This window comes from Poecilia reticulata, chromosome 5, assembly GCF_904066995.2.
Source record: "Poecilia reticulata chromosome 5, P_reticulata-male-v2, whole genome shotgun sequence".
Lineage (NCBI taxonomy): Eukaryota > Metazoa > Chordata > Actinopteri > Cyprinodontiformes > Poeciliidae > Poecilia > Poecilia reticulata.
Window position 1 is genome coordinate 3,810,750 of NC_088834.1, and position 18,857 is coordinate 3,829,606.

Here is an 18,857-nt window from a genome sequence, read left to right on the forward strand (position 1 = left end):
AAGTAAATCAAACTTCTGTGAAATCAAACTGTCCACTTAGGAAGCAACACTGATTGACCCGACGAGGGTCCCCATTGTCAATCAGTGTTGCTTCCTAAGTGGACAGTTTGATTTCACAGAAGTTTGATTTACTTGGAGTTATATTGAGTTGTTTAAGTGTTCCCTTTATTTTTTGAGCAGTGTATATAAATTACATATATACTTCTCTACTCTTAACAATAAACAATAAAACCACGGCCGACTTTGCTGCAGCCAAACTCCTAAAATCCTTCTTCATAGTCTCACACTGGAAGTGTCCCTGAGGGATGCTGAGATTTAGATATTTAATTATCTAAAGCTTTAGATAAATAAATACACTTTATCAGGATGTACACTAAAGTTTTACAAAAGATGGGAATCTTTGTATTCCTATTTTTCAAACTTTGAGGTTTTGCCTGAAGGTGCCAGTTGTCGGGATCTTTTGCTTTGGTTATGAATCAGATATCTGATTCATCGGATATTTTCAAATATCTGATGTGAGGTTTTCTGTGTTGACTTGAGCTCAGATGTGAAGGAGAGTTTGGGTTTTATTTTTAATTTAACTTTTTTCCTTTTGTTGAAAAAGCAACAATGAAGGACTGAAACTGATGCATTGTTTCTTTGATGCACTATTTTGCCTGTATTGTACTGTTTAGTGTATAAATAGGCGTATATATACAGTTCGAATTATATTTTGGATTTTGTTTGATTGGCTCTAATAAAAATATGTGGAAAACCCCCACAATCCTTTGCTGCATCACCAGGTTTCATGGGGTTTCCTGGCGTCTCACCACGGTGATCTTGCTCTTTGTGGTGTCGCAGCGGTGCGGCAGGATGGGCAGGATGGAGGGCGGGTACAGCAGCCCGTCGATCATGTGGATGACGCCGTTGGAGGCCATGATGTTGGAGCCGGTCAGGTGGACTCCTTTCTCCCCCAGCAGGACTTCCCCCTGCGCGGCAGCAGGACACGCCGTTCGACAAACACTCACTCGGGCTTCGTCAACCAATCAGAGGCACTCACAGTGTCGGAGGCAGAGATGGTGACCAGCTGATTGGCCATCGTCCGGACTTGAGGAAGGGCGGCCAGGTCATCTGTTGTGAGCTGCAGAGAGAAAAACGATGCGGCATCAAGATCCCGGCCCAGCTTCCTGCTGGAGGCCAAAACCTTCCTCACTGACGAAGACGAGCATTGGTTTTAGCTGTTATCAATATAATGAACTACATCTTAAATGTTCGCCTGATATGTAAAAGAAAAAGGGGCGCAGTTATTGTCAACACTGTGACAACTAGAGAACAAGGTCAGGAAAAAGTCTGGGGCTCTGTGGAGGCGCTGGGGTAAAACACAACCCCATGAGGCGGCCTCAGTCCTCGACGCGGCCACCGCAGGTTCGATTCCCGACCTCGTGACCTTTGCTTCATGTCTGACCCACTTTTCCTGTCTAACGACTCTCAAATAAAGGCCACCTGAGCCAAAAGAAAAAAAAGTTTGAGGATTTTTCACTCATTTCTTCCTAAAATGTAATCATTACATGACACTGAAGGTTACAAACAAATGCTTTGTGGAGGTTGTCTATATTTTTTCAACTGAATTAGGACTATTTTGCACAGCTGAATCCAAAACTGACATCCATTTTTCTCAATCAGGTCAGGTTTTTATTCTAACTTGATTTAGAGAAATCTGATCCTCTGACTAAATTGATGACATTTTTGTGACGTTATCGGTTCATTTCCATTAATATTTTTCATCCAAAAAATGTTGTAGGAGAAAAAATAATAGTTTTCAAACATAGTGTATTAATTAAATGATTTTTTTTTGATTTCTCTAAGTTAAGTAATAAACACTGATGAAGTGCATGTAAACTGAACATTTCGTCTCCACTGTGCAAAATCCAGGGCATGAACTTCGGTTTCTTCGACCGCCTCGTATTTTCAGCAGCAGGAAAGTCTCTCTTCAGACTCCTGCAGTAATCATGGCTGCATTCCAGCAAACCAAACCAACATGTAGCTTTCTTCAGAAAGTTGATCTGATTGAGCAAAACCAATGTGAGTTTTGGATTCAGCACATCAACATCACCATAAATCATCTGAAAAAAACCAAGACAGTTTTTTGGCTGTTGACAGTTTAATATAACACTGAAAAATAAGAGCAGCTTCTCTGCTGTTATTTGTAATAAATGCTGTTTTTACCCTAAAACAAGTATGTAATTATTCTTTTTGCTGAACCATAAAGGATTGATGGATGTGTTTACAGCGTGTTTACGGTGTTTTTACAGAGTGTCAGGAGTGTCGTTTCTTACAGCAGCCTGCGAGAAGACGTGATGTCTGAGCAGCTCCTGGAGTTTCTGCTTGGCCTGAAACAGAAGCAGATGAGCTGCAGCAGCTGATCAGACGGTAATCTGTGCTCTCCTCCGCCTCCGGCTTACGCTGTTCAACATGTAGAGGATGCTGCCGTCTCGGGCCCGGTCCACCGCCTCGTTGGTGGGGACGAACACGGTGAGAGGTCCGGGTCCGCGGAGAGGAGGGGGGGAACCGCAGTTCTGTGAACGTGAAACGTGGGATTTATAAAGGAACATCAAAACGCCCCTCTGACCTCCAACAACACAGTTAAAATGCATTTCTTATTGTATGGAAACATAGAAATTGTGAGATTGACAAAGTTTTGCACACATTTGTAAAGGAAACGCAGGTTTACAGGGTGACACTTTATATGAAGGTGTGTACAAGTCTAACATGAGACAGTCATAAATATGAAGGAGTCTTCAAGTGTGTGACTGTCTCATTCTGTAAATAATGATGCAAAGTTGACACTGAATTGACTTTTAATGCAACTTTTATTTACCAAATAATGCAAAGTTAACACTTTTAATGCAAATTTTAATGCAACTATGAGTTAAAAATGTCATTATTTACCGAATGACACTTCATGATAGCAGTCAGACATTAATAAGACTCCTTCATGTTCATCAGTGTTACGTCAGTCACATCCCTTCAAATTAAGTGTTTCCCAATGCAGACACGTTAAAGATCCAACTTCTGTTTACTAACAAAAACAAAGATCAGAACAAAAACTATCCTGTTTACACAAATCGAATCAATTTGGCAAAACTTTTTTCTCACCAGAAATTAAGAACAATAAAGACTTTCTGCAGAACGTTGCTATGCATCTTTTCGCTGAGCTTTAACCCTTTCATGCATGAATTATGATCCTTTGTGTCAGGATTCAGGGCTGCACAGTGGCGCAGTTGGTAGAGCTGTTGCCTTGCAGCAAGAAGGTTCTGGGTTCGATTCCCGGCCCCGGTCTCTCTGCATGGAGTTTGCATGTTCTCCCTGTGCATGCGTGGGTTTTCTCCGGGTACTCCGGTTTCCTCCCACAGTCCAAAAACATGACTGTCAGGTTAATTGGTCTCTCTAAATTGCTCCTAGGTGTGAATGTGTGTGTGCATGGTTGTGTGTCCTGTGTGTCTCTGTGTTGCCCTGCGACAGACTGGCGACCTGTCCAGGGTGACCCCGCCTCTCGCACAGAACGTCAGCTGGAGATGAACCAGCAACCCTCCCGACCCCACTGAGGGACAAGGGTGCAAGAAAATGGATGTATCAGGATTTTTTTTCCAATTTTTTTTTATTTTCTTAAAGCATAAAAAAAGGTAGGAAAAAATATTTTGTAAACATTTTTTTTAGGTGATTAATTGTAATTTTCTCGAAATACAAAGTTGTTATTTAAAATACATTAGTAGTATTGTTTTTTAGGGGTTATCTGAAGTCAATATTTTTTTTACCGCATGGCGTGCTTTTTTTGTCTGTCGGCCATATTGGATTTAACAAAAATAATTTCTTGCATTTGCAGCTGATGGCCAGTAGTTGATGGTGTATTTTATGATGCATTAGTGTCCACTTCAGTGGTCTGTGTGCATTTATAACATAAAAATCCACAAGAAAATGGCTTTTAGATAGCTGTCCATTGTAGTGACCATATGCATGAAAGGGTTAAATGAGAAACAGAAGCCCTTTTGACTCCAATGGCAGCACTCAGATTAAACTCTGGCAAAGATTTAATCCACCAAAGCAGGAATATACACTAGTACAAGAATACAACTGCAAAACCGCTGGAATACAATCAGGGATGAAACCACTGAAGTGCAAAACATTTTCATTTTAATTGTATTTTCTTACGTTTGACTTTATAGCTGGTCTTTAGGTATTTGTCTTCCAATAGCACATAACCACCGAGTCTTATTTTCAAATTTCCTGTAAACTTTAAACATTTTCAACTCATAAACACGACGGGCCACTGATGACGGTCCTGGCGCCGCTAACGCCAGACTAGCATGTTTTCTGGGGGGAAAATGTGGCGTTTACACTCACATCAACCAGAGACAGGAAGCGGTTGAATTTCTCATCTTTCCTCAGGATCTCCCCGATCGTCTTGTCAGCGAACTGGACAGAGAAGCAGAAAATGGTCCGAAACGTTTCGCTGAGAGGAAGCGCGGCAGAACGGGGCAGCAGAACCGACCCGCTCGTCCCGGGCCGGCCCGTCAGGAAGGCTGCCTGTGATTGGCCGGTCGATGAGGTGGATGACGCCGTTGGCTGCGGGCAGGTCTGCCTGGATGATGGTGAACGGCCTGCTGGGATCGCTCATCAGGATGAACTTCTGCAGAGAAACAACCCGTCTCTCCTTCAGACTGAACCAGACCTCGCTAAAATAGATTATTATTCACTAAAATATATTAATATTGAAAACTTAGACTGATGTTTTGAAGCCATCATCTATAAATTAGTCAAAGTTTATTTATTTAGCACATTTGCAACAACCTTAGCTGGCCAAAGTTCTTCACAACAGTCACAACATCACAGATAGAAACAAAAAATAAATGCAAGTTTGGTAAAAATAAGAAGACAATTTTATACCAAAAAATAATAATATGAATGAATGAAAAACCAAAACATACTTAAAATTTACCTGCAGCAATTTCCAAAAAATTCACATCAGTGAAGTACTAACATCCTCCTTTTTTATTTTTATTTTTTTAATTGTGAGGATTTAACTACAGAATATTTAATCTAAAAAAAAAGAAGAGAAATATTGCTTTGGTTCTCTTTTCAGTTTCCTGTCTGATTAATAAATTATTTTTATTATTGCCAACAGTAATAAGTAACTATATATTAATTATATACTTCTGTTGTATACATGATTTAAATTTATTTGAGGGCAGCGTTTTAGTGCTTGGCTCTATGCAGAAGGTTTAATTTGACATGAAATGTTGAAGTTACCTGAACATTTCTGCCTCTCTGAACCTGATCCAACAGGCCTGAGGTCAAAGGTCAGCCACACTGAATAGGGAAGTGGCTAAAGGCGAAAGGTTTGATTCTGAGCAGCTGTAAATATCTTCTCAGAGGAGCTTGACTTTACACACCTGCTGTCGTAAACATGCCAGAGACAGGAAATGATGCATGCATTGAAGCTCCGCCCACTCTCCGTCAGGCTGACAAACAGAGAAGTTTTCCTTTCTTGCTTCTGACTGATAAAGAACTTCAAGAAAACAGCTGAAAGATTCATATCAACGGCATAAACTGGAGACAAGGACGCAGGGAACTCTGACGTACTGGGTTTGAACTCCTTCAACCTGAAAAGCTACAACCTGGGAGAGCTCAGCTCAAAGTGAAAGTAACTCTGCGCCTTCCCTACAGAGGAACCTGCTTCGTCTTTAGCTGCATTCAGAGACAACATGTCTTCCAGGCCTGAGGAGGATCTGTCCTGCCCCATCTGCCAGGACATCTTTAAGGACCCGGTGGTCCTGACCTGCAGCCACAGCTTCTGCAGAGCCTGCCTGCAGACCTGGTGGAGGGGGAAGAAAACGCAAGAGTGTCCCGTCTGCAAGAGGAAGTCGTCCCGCAGCGACCCGCCTCGCAACCTGGCCTTAAAGAACCTGTGTGAGGCCTTCACAGCCGTGGGGCTGTCGGAGCATCTCTGCACTCTGCACTCTGAGAAGCTCAAGATCTTCTGCCTGGACCACCAGGAGCCGGTGTGCGTCATCTGTCGGGACTCCAGGATCCACAGCGAGCACCGGTTCCGGCCCGTGGACGAGGCGGCGCAGGAGTACCGGGAGGAGCTGCAGAAGATCCTGAAGCCTCTGCAGGACAAGCTGACCGTCCTGCAGGACGCCAAAGCGGACGGGGACCAAACCCTGAAGTTCATCAGGCTGCAGAGCCAGCAGACCGAGAAGCAGATCAAGGAGCAGTTTCAGAAGCTGCACCAGTTCCTGCAGCAGGAAGAGAGGGCAAAGGTCGCCGCTCTGCAGCAGGAAGAGGCGAAGAAGAGTGGGGTGATGAAGGAGAAGGTGGCGGCTCTGAGCAGAGAGATCGCGGCTCTGTCAGCCGCCATCACAGCTGCGCAGGCGGAACTGAAGGCCGCAGACGTCTCCTTCCTGAAGAACTACCAGGAAACGGTGAGGAGGGTCCAGCAGCGCCCCCTTCAGGACGACCCGCAGCCCGTCCCCGGAGCGCTGATTGACGTGGTCCAGCACCTGGGCAACCTGGCCTTCAACATCTGGAGCAGCATGAAGCGGGTCGTGTACTACAGCCCCGTGGTTCTGGACCCGAACACGGCGGACCCGGAGCTCGTCCTGTCCAGTGACCTGAGCAGCGTCCTGTCCGGAGACCGGAAGCAGCTGCCCAAGAACCCGGAGAGGACCCGGTTCTCCTGCTCCGTCCTCGGCTCGCAGGGCTTCGCCTCGGGGACGCACGGCTGGAACGTGGACGTCGGGGAGAACCGGGACTGGGAGCTGGGCGTGCTGGGGGATGCCGTCCAGCCGGGCGGAGCCCCGGCGGCGCAGCTGTGGAGGATCTCCTTCTGCCACGGGAAGCTCACCGCGTTCTCCGGATCAGAACCGGAGACGGAGCTGCCGCTGAAGGCGCCGGTGAGGAAGATCGGCGTCCATCTGGACGTGGACAGGGGGAGGCTGTCCTTCTGCGACCGCGGCACCAACGCCAACATACACACCTTCACACACAGCTTCAGCGCCACGCTGTTCCCCTACATTTACACCGAGGACCCGGTGCCGGTCCGGCTCCTCCCGGCCAGCGTCTCGGTGAGCGTCAACAAAAACGCCGGATAAGATCCACAGGTTCGACAGAAGGTTTATGTCAGCGTTCACACACAGTTTACCATCTCTGAGCTGAAACTCCCTCATTCTACTGGAGACATTTTGTCCATTTTTGATGTTCAACAGGGGTGCACCGATTTATCGGCACCAATTTCCTTCATTTTAGGAGGTCGGTGATCGACTGACTCTTTCATGTGAAGCTGATCCTATTTGCTGATCTTTTCTACCTCAGCAAAGATCTAAAAATCATCCTGTGTCCTCTTCTGCTCTGCAGTGCGAGGTTTGACCCCGCCCACCAGGTCATGTTTAAAGTTAACAACAGTCGCCTCACTGCCACCAACTCAGCAACTTTAGCGACATTTCAGACAAAAAAGTCAGAATCTGTCAAAGTCTGAATTGGCAGGTCAGGCTTTTTAAAGATCGGCGATCAGCTAGGTACTGCAATCGGTGCACCCCTAATTTTTAATATAAATTCTTAATCAAATCTCTAAAAAATAAGCAACTTGCTGGTCTTTAGGTGCAAAATATGAAGCTTGGATGACAGAAAAAATGTTTTCTAATCATCCGAATTCGGGGTGGGCGATATGGACTTAAAGTTTTATCAAGATATTTTGTGAAACATTTGTGATATTGATGAAAGTGAGGATAAAAACTATTATTTCTCCTTTTTTAGTTAACTGTGTGACCGTGTGTCGGTAATCATAATCCCACAAACACAAATACTGCGCTTGAAAAACGTTCCCATTTGTTATAGGCTACGCTTCTTAAGGAAAGCTGCATTTTCAAATTTATTGGTATTTATTGATGCTTTTAATAAACAAACAATGGAGAAAATGTCAAACTAACAATCCTGCCAATAAGGACAGTTTTGGGTGGTTTTAAGCATCATTAACTGGAATTTAGTGACAATGATAAATCAAAATTCTTATAAGAAATTTATCACAATAAATGATAAACGATATGATACGATATGATACGATACGATAGTTTGAATCAAAACTTTATACCGAACATCTGAATCAGCAATAAGAAAACTGTCTGAAACATGAAAATGTTTCTTTAATTTTCTTTGTCTTTCCAGCCTTACAGATCTCTGTTTCCTCCAACCCAAAAGTTGTTTTTATCAGGTTCTGGGTTCTGACAGACATTCGGGTCCAGTTCAGATAAAGGTGGTTCTGTTAAGGGACTCAGATCTGACAGAAACATTTTGGGTTTTTTATCAGATGTTTTTTATCTGCAGAGGTTCAAATAATTACATTATGAATATTATGAACCTGCAGGAAACACACCATGAAGTTGTGCAATGCGCTTTTATCTCATTTTAATGGATGTTAATGAATATTCAGTACAAGGTTTTCGGTGAATAGTTTTATTTAGTTCAGTTTTGAGGTGTGATTTTAGACAAAAAAGCTAAATATTGAAGTTACTTGATTTGATTTTAAAAATGAGGAAATAACGTCTGAATGAAGATTATAATCTGTTGAGCTTTAATTGTCATTTTCCCTGATTAATGTGAAATTATGTTCCTGGGTATAAAAATTACGGAAATCTTCTGTTTTGGGAGGCGGTGAAAAAAGACAAACCTATTTATTCATTTATGTAAACAAAATAATTGACCTCTAATAATTTGGTATAAAATTAAATGTTTTTATAAAAGGTGATGAAATCATTTTAAAATTGTTTTTTTTTTAAAGATATTTCCATTTATCAGCTAATTTTAATTTTGGGATGAATAAAAATCTAATAAATTTTATCGGCTTCGTGTTTCTTCATGAAATTTTTTTCTTACATCTTAATCTTAATAATCTCCCAGCAGCTTTGAATCGTGATTTATCGCTGACAATTGATCAGCTTCCTGGTTCTAGAAAGGTTCTGAGAAGGAAGAATGGCCCAGTTCTGGTTCTGGAGGAATCGACGGGTCACCTTGTTGGCTTTGACTCTCAGCTTTCCTCCGCCATAGAGGCTGAAGTCTCGGCCCTCCAGGTCCCGGTAGAGGTGCTGACCCAGGATCAGGTGGTTCCTGCACACCGTCTCCTCGTTAATGCCCTGCAGACGGAGCAGATCGGGTTCAGCCACACGGGCCTCGACAGCAGAACCGACCCACAGAACCCACTTTAACAGATAAAACTCTTTAAATGTAGGATTATAATCTGAATCGATCAGCTATAAACGGATCTTTTCTCAACGTTAAAGCTGCATGCTGAGTTCAGAGATGTTAAAATAAGGCTTTCTGTGGTTCTGATCGGGTTCTGGACCTAATTTATCGTCTAAACACCACCGTTAGTCTTTGATCAGTGATAAATGAGCCAAAATTATCTGCAGAAAGTTCAAACTAACGAGGTTCTGAGCTCAGATCCAGACCCGGGTTTTCATCTCAACAAATCTAGTTGAGTTTTGACAAAGTCCAATCTGTGACCCGGTTCTGACAGAATCAACCTGAACAGGAAGCTGGACCCACACTCAGAGGTTCTTTGAAGAGCGGGAAGAAAGCAGTGAAGGGTCCAGAATGACTCAGAACCATGGGACATCCTCCCCCTGTAGAAACAGAAACAACAGCTTCACAGCAGAACACCCACAGAACCAGCAGCAGCAGATGGGTCCGAAAACCCAGATCTTTCACCCAGGAAGAAGACAATCAATCAGAGGAGGAGGAGAGCTGACCCGTCACCATGGAAACTGAAGCAGAGGCCCGGTTTCAAGCTTTACCTCCTGGGTGGAGTTTTCTTTAATTTACCGAACAAGGCGATGGCTCCGGTCAGGTTCTCCCTGTGGTTCCCCCTCTGGTTCAGCTCCACTAGGCTCACCATCAGGTTACCGTAGCAACGGTGTCCATCACCAATGAATCCCGGGTCGCACAGACACCTGGAGCAGAAGGATGAAGGTCAGTGCTGCTGCTCTGCTCTCACTCTGGGCTCTAGAGGGCGACAAAGTTCCTCTCCCTGGGTTCAGCGACACAGTTATGGTTCTGGAGAAACATTACGCCGCTCACTTTTCAAAACAAAACAAAACAAAACAAAACAAAACAAAACAAAACAAAACAAAACAAAACAAAACAAAACAAAAAACAGGAATGACTTCAATGAGGTCATTTTTATACAGAGATTCAAGCTGAAAACATCGAGTGTTCAAAAAGCTGTGAGTTTTTTTACATGAACTAAAGAATAAGGTTTAGGTGAGGTTAAAGTAACTGAAACGCACTTTGATTTATAAAGTTAAGTTCACTGAAATTAGTTACTCATCCATCCATTTTCTTGCACCTTTGTCCCTCAGTGGGGTCGGGAGGGTTGCTGGTGCCCATCTCCAGCTATCGTTTCGGGCGAGAGGCGGGGTACACCCTGGACAGGTCGCCAGTCTGTCACAGGGCAACACAGATACACACAACCATGCACACACACACTCACACCTAAGGGCAATTTGGTGAGGCCAATTAACCTGACAGTCATGTTTTTGGACTGTGGGAGGAAACCGGAGTACCTGGAGAAAACCCACACATGCACAGGGAGAACATGCAAACTCAATGCAGAAAGACCCCAGGCTGGGAATCGAACCCAGAACCTTCTTGCTGCAAGGCAACAGCTCTACCAACTGCGCCACTGTGCAGCCCTGAAATTAGTTACTCTACGAGTTAATTTATTGTTTCCAGTTAGAGTCCAGTGTGGATCCCTGGAGGGAGGAAGGAATGAGACCGAGCCATCTGACCTGGGATTCCCATCCAGCTCCGTCTGGCAGGTCGCCGTGGGGTCGCAGGTCACGTCTGTGCAGGCAGAGACCAACTGGCAGCCGTGCTCAGCGCTGCCGCCTACAGGCGACATGCCCAACATGCACTCACAGCTGGACTGAGACACAAGAAAACAGGAGAATTAAAACAGCGGCTGAGAGGCTAAAGGTTTCCTCTAGAGCCTGCTGAAGGGTTCCCTCAGATCCAGATCCAGGTTCCCTCAGATCTGGCTCAGATCTGGGGTTCTCTCAGAACCGAATCTGGATTTTCCAGAGCCAGCTCAGGGTGTCCTCAGAACCGGATTTGGGTTTTCTCAGATCATGCTCTGGGTTTCCTCAGACCCGGGTTTACTCAGATCCGGGTTTCCTCAGACCCGGGTTCACTCAGATCCGGGTTCACTCAGATCCAAGTTCCCTCAGATCTGGGTTCCCCCAGACCTGGGTTCCCTCAGATCCGGGTTTCCTCAGACCTGGGTTCACTCAGATCCGGGTTCACCCAGATCCAAGTTCCCTCAGATCCGGGTTTCCTCAGATCCGAGTTTCCTCAGACCCGGGTTCACTCAGATCCGGGTTCACCCAGATCCAAGTTCCCTCAGATCTGGGTTCCCCCAGACCCTGGTTCCCCCAGACCCTGGTTCCCTCAGATCCGGGTTTCCTCAGATCGGGGTTTCCTCAGATCCAAGTTCCCTCAGACCCGGGTTTCCTCCTCACCTTGTCGGGTCCTTTGAAGACGCAGACTGTGGAGTTGGCGGGACAACCTCCGTTGTTGACCAGGCAGGGGTTCTTGGGGATGCAGATCTTCCCGTCTCCGTCGTAGCCGGGTTTGCAGGTGCATCTGATGTTGCTGGCCTCCTTGGAGCACTGAGCGTTGGCGTCGCAGTCTCTCTGGGAGCAGGCGGCTGAGGACACACATAACTCAGCTCAGTCAGAGCTGATCTAAAGGCAGAGGTGACCTAAAGGCAGAACTGACCTAAAGGCAGAGGTGACCTAAAGGCAGAGGTGACCTAAAGGCAGAACTGACCTAAAGGCAGAGGTGACCTAAAGGCAGAACTGACCTAAAGGCAGAGGTGACCTAAAGGCAGAGGTGACCTAAAGGCAGAGGTGACCTAAAGGCAGAGGTGACCAAAAGGCAGAACTGACCAAAAGGCAGAGGTGACCTAAAGGCAGAGGTGACCAAAAGGCAGAACTGACCTAAAGGCAGAGCTGATCTAAAGGCAGAACTGACCTAAAGGCAGAGGTGACCTAAAGGCAGAGGTGACCTAAAGGCAGAGGTGACCTAAAGGCAGAACTGACCTAAAGGCAGAGGTGACCTAAAGGCAGAACTGACCTAAAGGCAGAGGTGACCTAAAGGCAGAGGTGACCTAAAGGCAGAACTGACCTAAAGGCAGAGGTGACCTAAAGGCAGAGGTGACCTAAAGGCAGAACTGACCTAAAGGCAGAGGTGACCTAAAGGCAGAGGTGACCTAAAGGCAGAGGTGACCTAAAGGCAGAACTGACCTAAAGGCAGAACTGACCTAAAGGCATCACTGCCTTTAGGTCACCCAGACTAAACAACAAACGCTCCGCTTTGAGAACCTTCTTGCTCTGCAAAGGTTTCATGAAGCTCTTTTATCCACAGTCTGAGGCGCACCTCACCTAGACACCTGTTGTCCTTCATCTTCCTGTATCCAGGCAAGCAATCGCAGTCGGCGTCTTCAGCTTCTCCTTTGCAGTAGGAGTAGGAGCTGCACTTCCGGCACCCTCTGCTCACTGCCGACACACACAGCAGGGTTGGAAATGCTGCCAACAACTCCTGCCTCAAAGCTGCACTTTTAACTTTTACTAACAATATATATTTTTATAGAAGTCGTGACAGTTTGACAAATAATCTATGAAACATATAAATCTCCTCTGTGCTTACTAGAAACAACCAATCAGAGCCAGGTTTCGGGTCTTAGCGCTGTTAATCACAATCTCATGTGGAGGTGTTCACCCCACTATGCTAGTGACCTAGCTTGTGCTAGTTAGCATAGCCACCGATGACAGCAGATCAACGGTTTTCCTGTAACGGTAAGCTGTTTCTCCGCCATTAGCACATTTACCAGCAAATACATGAGGATGATTGACAGCACTAAGACCCTCTTTATGGCTCTGATTGGCTGTTTTCAATAAACAATAAATCAGTTAATAAATTAAAACAAGCTAAATTATTTCCATTTGCACAATTTATTGTTTTTTTCTATCAGAAACTTGATAAAGTCTTCAGTCTGGTACTTTGGTCTCAGCTAAACCTTATTTTGAAGGACAATTATGTTTACAGAGATTCCACAATTGATTTTAGTTTGTTGATCTGATTTGAGTTTATTGTTCTTACATTATTTTACCAGAATATTTCTTAAAAATGGTCTCAAAACAACAATATTATCGTTTATTGCGATAACTTCTGGGACAATTTATCATCCAGCAAAGTTTGTTACGGTGACAGGCCTCCACCTGATGATGACATCATCAGCTGCAGCCCAGTTTGAAGCAACGTTTAGCCCCTCACCTTGGTCACAGCGCCCCCCAGTGTACGGAGGCTGACACCAGCACTGCCCATCACCGTCGGGGCCCTTGTTGCACACTCCGTTGACACAGTCACACTCTGGACACACACAAAGTCCTCAGAGTCAGGCTGCAGCTTGTTCTCTCTTCAGCCACTAAAGCACAGGATGCAGAACTGAAAACATTAAACTGGATCAATGTTATTTAGCACAGGAGCCTGGCCCTGATCTGAGGGAGGAATCAGGATGCTACAGACAGCTGCGTCTCCTCCAGCTAGCTGCTCAGCCAGTCATTATGTTCTGCTGATGAACCATCATTTCATCCAGGTGTGTCGAACCAGAGAGAGAAGAGAAACCTGGACACGACGAGACAGAGCGCATACCTTTATCACACTTCTTCCCAAATGCATTCGGATTCTTACACTCCTGACAGGCAAAGCCAGAGAAACCCTCCTGCAGAAAGAAACAAACATTTTTATTCTATTATTTATAAAAACACAGAAAGTGCTGACAGCTTTCCTCTGGAACGGACATATCTGGGGTTCAATAAAGTGAATGTAGTCGCAGCTGAAGGCTGATGTGTCAGCTTTCTAAATGGCTTTCAGGGGTTTATTATCCATTAAACCTAAACATCTCAGAGAATGGGATCAACACCGGAGCAGACAAATGAGCCGCCGCTCTGGTCCGGTCCTGAGTTTAAAGGGGCAGTATTACGTAAAATCCACTTTTTTCAGCTTCACGTCATGTTATAATTTTATTCCCTCATGAAAAACATACCTGGAGTCTTCCTTCGATTCTTTTATTCAGCTGTGAGAAATACTTAATCTCCATGGCAACCATTCAGCTGTGTAAAATACCTGGGTGGACCTAGCTCCGCCTTCGAGGTGTAGATTATCTCCCACTCAGCTCCTTCAGACTAGCCAGCAACAATTAGCAAACATATGGTGGAACTGCTGAGCTCATTATAGAAGCTACATGTCAGAGCATCGCTGGTAAAAACGTTGTTAAAGGGTTAATAGAGGAGCCATGTTGGGATGACTTCCTGAAGGCGGAGCTTCAGAAAGGGCAGGGGATTTTTAAAGAGACAGAGGCCCAATTTCAAGGCATTAAATCTGGAAATAAAATTTATTTTCAATCATATTTTATATATATAGCACTTTTATAGAAACTGAAGGTAACATAGTTACTTGATTATGCTATGAAATGGACCTCAGTGCCTGGAAAACACATAGTACTGGCCCTTTAACATGAGGAACGCGTCGCGGCCCTCAGGTGCGCTCTGACCTTACAGATGCAGGTCCCGTTGCCGACATCTCCGTCCACACAGTCACCGTTGTAGTTGCAGATCCTTCCTGACCAGCTTGGGCATGCTGCGCACACACACACACACACACACACACACACACACACGGAGGAGGTCACAGATCTGGTATGCTGTGGTGATCAAACAGCATCAACTGCAGCAACACGCGGCTCTCAGGAATGCTGAGCAGATAAAACTAAGACAGAAGAAGCACTTCTTCAGGTTTTGGGACTTTGGTTACTTTCTTAACATTTTCTAAGCTCAATGGTTGGTTAAGAATGGCTTTTGAACTGATGAGTAGAGCTGAGTGATAATAGTAAAAAATATTTAAAAGTATGGTATATTTTAAAATATTTTTTAACATCAAAAATGATATTCCACATTTTCTGCTTTTTTTTGTGCAAATAAATTTTTTGTGCTTTCTTTTATAAATAGTCACTGGAGTAAGAAATATATTCATGTATACATTTATACAAAAACTATTTCAAAGAAAATATAAAATACACAAATAAATATAAATGTAAACTAATTTTGGCCAACAAAAAATTATCTGTTATCAGTTAAATAAAAATACTTAAATACAAAATGCACTGATTGCAGTTTTCTGGCTGATCGCCGGTTATCGATCTTTAAAGAGTGTTAGCTGACCGTTTTGATTTTGGCCAATACCTTTTTTTTTGTCTGAAAGGTTGTTACATATAGTAAGAACGTTGCTGAGTTGGTAACAGTGGAGTTAACTGTTAACTGCAAACATGTAGACGTAGGCCTGTCACGATAACAAATTTTGCTGGATGATTAATTGTCTAAAAAATTATTGCGATAAACGATAATATTGTTTCAAGACCTTTTGACACTGATTTAATGGAAATGACGTAATAATGCATGCGATTTCCTGATAGATGCACTTTATTTTCAAAAGAACACGTAACACTGGAACTGATAAACTAAATAAACAAGACAACCAAAAACAAAAATAAAATGGATTCTCAGTCTCCATTAACAAAAAACGTACTTGAATAAAAACTAAACAACATAAAGCCAGAAAATGGGCCGACAGTCGGCGACAACTACCAACCTAACCTAGAGTTACTGTTTAGTCCATCCATCCATTTTCTTTACACCCTTGTCCCTCAGTGGGGTCAGGAGGGTTGCTGGTGCCTCTCCAGCTAACATTCCGGGCGAGAGGTGGGGTCACCCTGGACAGGTCGCCAGTCTGTCGCAGGGCAACACAGAGACACACAACCATGCACACACACACTCACACCTAGGGACGATTTGGAGAGGTCAATTAACCTGACAGTCATGTTTTTGGACTGTGGGAGGAAACCGGAGTACCCGGAGAAAACCCACCATGCACAGGGAGAACATGCAAACTCCATGCAGAAAGGCCGGGGCCGGGAATCGAATCCCGGCCCTTCTTGCTGCATGGCAAAAGCTCTACCAACTGCTCCACTGTGCAGCCCGCTATGTTTAGTCATGCTGTATAAATCCGTTGATTCATACGTATCCACATTAATGTGCTCCGTGTTAGCTCAGAAAGCCGGTAGATAGTGTGTGGGGTTTGGATCAGAAAGCAGGTTGTGCACTGAACTCAGGGACGAAAGTATCTCTCTGTCCCATCATGATGATGAACCAGGTCCAGTTCCATCACAGGATAGATGCAAGGGCGTCAATCCCATCTCATTATTGGAGGATAAGAAGATGATAAGAAATAAACTTTTTTTGTTTTTTTTTATTGCCAGCTGATAGATGCTAGACACACAACCATGCACACACACACACACCTAGGGACAATTTGGAGAGGCCAATTAACCTGACAGTCATGTTTTTGGACTGTGGGAGGAAACCGGAGTACCCGGAGAAAACCCATGCATGCACAGGGAGAACATGCAAACTCCATGCAGAAGGACTGGGGCTGGGAATCGAACCCAGAACCTTCTTGCTGCAAGGCTGTTGCCTTGCAGCAAGAAGGTTCTGGGTTCGAATAGGTAGGGGCCACTGTGCAGCCCCTACCTATTGAGCAGTGAAAGTGAATAAAATGTATTTATTTACTGGAGGGTTTTTTGTTAGTGCTGCAGAGCCCTGGAGGTCAGCCTGGAGACCAACAGGACTCGCTACGAAGCCACGGAGGTTGGACAGGACTTGCTATGAACCCCTGGAGGTTCACTTCTTTATTTAGAAGTAGCATTATTGATCCCAGTACCTTACAGTGCCTGTTTGGTAAATTTTCCTAACTGTATTGTAGCAGCCTCTGATCACACCGCTGAATTGCGTTGGCTTCTTCTGTGGCCGTTCTGAAAGCGACTGGCTGTCGTTGTGGGTTTCCTTTTCAGATGTCTGCTGGTTTTGCTGTTCCACTAATTTCCTCAGCATTTTTTTCATTTGTTCCACTTCAAGCTCCAAGTTTTTCTTTTCCTCTTCTAAGAAGTAGTTTACCTGTTTGAAGACAGAGTTTTTCTCCTCCAGAGCGGTGTTTTTCTCCTCCAGGGCAGTGTTATTCTCCTCCAGAGCGGTGTTTTCCTCCTCCAGGGCAGTGTTATTCTCCTCCAGAGCGGTGTTTTCCTCCTCCAGGGTGGTGTTTTCCTCCTCCAGGGTGGCGTTTTCCTCCTCCAGGGTGGTGTTTTCCTCCTTCAGTGCGGTGTTTATTTTCTCCGCGAGAGTGGTTTTCTTAGCCAAAACCTTCGTTTTCTGCCTCAGGTCGGATACTTTGTTGGTATAAACTGTCCTTTCTCCCTCCAAAACGAAGTTTACCTGCTCGTAAGCAGAGTTTTCATCCTTCAGGGCGGTGTTTTTCTGCTCCAGAGCCCTGAATTTTTGCATCAGGGCGGCAATTTTCTTGTCATAATCTGTGTTTTTCTTCTCCGTGGCAGATTTGATCTGCTCCAGTATGGCATCATTATCTTCTGAAGTTCTGTTTATGTCGATCAGTTTCTGTAATTTTTTGTCTTTCTCCCGAACCAGCTTGACTTTTTTAAGGGCTGCTTTTTCTAAGTTTATAACTTGAATTTTTAGCTCCTCGTTTGCTTTTATTATTGACGGTCTTTCAATGGACATCCTGCCAACTTCTTCCAAGATGGCATGGAGCTTCTGCGTCTCTTTTGCTAAGATCTGCTGTGTTGTGATCTGACTCATCATTAATCCTTTCTGTCTTGACAAATAGTTTTGAATCTCCTTGGGATACAATCCTTCTGCTAGCTCTACTGCAATGGTTATGACAGTAGAATTCAAGAGTGCAGTTTTTTGTGCATCACTCTTTGTGACATCAAATTGTGTGATGTCACATATTGATGTCACTACCTCAGCAGAACAACTAAAAAACTGCTGAAGTTTGAATAAAAACAAACTTTACGGCTGAATGCAGCTCGGTTAAGCTGATGGCCCTTGGAGACAGTTCAGCTGGTAAAATATCACCAAAGCTGAAATCCACACTTGGGAGACAGTGGCTCTTGAGGACAATGGACTGGTACAGCAGGGTGCCAGGACCAAAAGCCAAAAGAAAAGTTTGTGCCCGAAAACATAAAAAGGGGAAACGGGCGAAACGTTACCCAGCTGGTGCCTAGGAAGCCACCAATTCTGACTCTGTTTCTGGCTGATGTCCGCTCACTGGATAAGATAGTGGATTTGTTACCTCTGAGGCTGAGCGTTTCTGCAGAGATGGACTGTGCCATTCTTTGCCTAACGTAAACCTGGCTTAACAGCAACATGCCGTTGAGCCTTCCAGATCAACAGTATTCAGTTATTCCAAGCGGACCGCGACCAACAGTCAGAAAAAACAATGTATGTCAGGAGGAGCAGGACAATGTATGCAAGTGAATGCAGATTGGTGTACGAACTGTGGACCGGTTAACAGCTGTCAGCCATCCGATCTGGAGTTTACTGCGGTGTTCGTCACCATTGCTTACATTCCGCCGGGTGCTAACGGCAACGAAGCATCAAAGGAGCTGTATGACACAGTTAGCTCAATGCAGATGAACGGAGGCGTTTTACGTGAGCTGGGGGACTTTAACCACGTGAAACTGACCCACACTCTTCCCAGTCATCCATCAGTCATCCATTCTGGACTGTGTGGACACACCAACATTCACGGTACGTACAGAGCTCGCCCCCATCTTGGCCACTCCGACCACATCTGGTAAATGGACTGAACTTATATGGCGCTTTATCCAATCATTTTTGACCACTCAAAGCGCTTTACAC

The 18,857-nt window shown here is 44.6% G+C and overlaps 2 protein-coding genes across 5 annotated transcripts in view; one reads left to right on the top strand and one right to left on the bottom strand.

The window, feature by feature from the left end:
* The window catches only part of stab1 (stabilin 1), a 77,894-nt gene that overhangs the window by 46,591 nt on the left and 12,446 nt on the right, over positions 1-18,857 (bottom strand). For 3 of the 4 annotated variants that reach the window (XM_081606807.1, XM_008408855.3, XM_008408857.3), the window contains 15 exons: positions 14,642-14,727; positions 13,741-13,810; positions 13,363-13,458; positions 12,471-12,584; positions 11,547-11,734; positions 10,818-10,954; positions 9,853-9,980; positions 9,577-9,653; positions 9,042-9,164; positions 4,529-4,666; positions 4,381-4,452; positions 2,442-2,555; positions 2,316-2,369; positions 1,040-1,120; positions 810-968 (listed from right to left, as the gene is read on the bottom strand). In XM_081606807.1, coding sequence (XP_081462933.1) covers positions 810-968; positions 1,040-1,120; positions 2,316-2,369; positions 2,442-2,555; positions 4,381-4,452; positions 4,529-4,666; positions 9,042-9,164; positions 9,577-9,653; positions 9,853-9,980; positions 10,818-10,954; positions 11,547-11,734; positions 12,471-12,584; positions 13,363-13,458; positions 13,741-13,810; positions 14,642-14,727 — 1,637 coding nt within the window. Of the gene's footprint in view, positions 1-809; positions 969-1,039; positions 1,121-2,315; positions 2,370-2,441; positions 2,556-4,380; positions 4,453-4,528; positions 4,667-5,286; positions 5,472-9,041; positions 9,165-9,576; positions 9,654-9,852; positions 9,981-10,817; positions 10,955-11,546; positions 11,735-12,470; positions 12,585-13,362; positions 13,459-13,740; positions 13,811-14,641; positions 14,728-18,857 lie in introns of those variants that run through there. The other variant, XM_081606808.1, reaches the window with a different exon arrangement.
* LOC103464631 (E3 ubiquitin-protein ligase TRIM35-like) lies at positions 5,480-8,836 on the top strand. The gene has a single exon (XM_008408854.3). The coding sequence runs from the start codon at positions 5,742-5,744 to the stop codon at positions 7,128-7,130; it is 1,389 nt and encodes a 462-aa protein (XP_008407076.1). The 5' UTR covers positions 5,480-5,741; the 3' UTR covers positions 7,131-8,836.

Bases quoted from the DNA above. Each gene is read 5' to 3' on its own strand.
- LOC103464631 (XM_008408854.3), top strand. From the start codon at position 5,742: ATGTCTTCCAGGCCTGAGGAGGATCTGTCCTGCCCCATCTGCCAGGAC.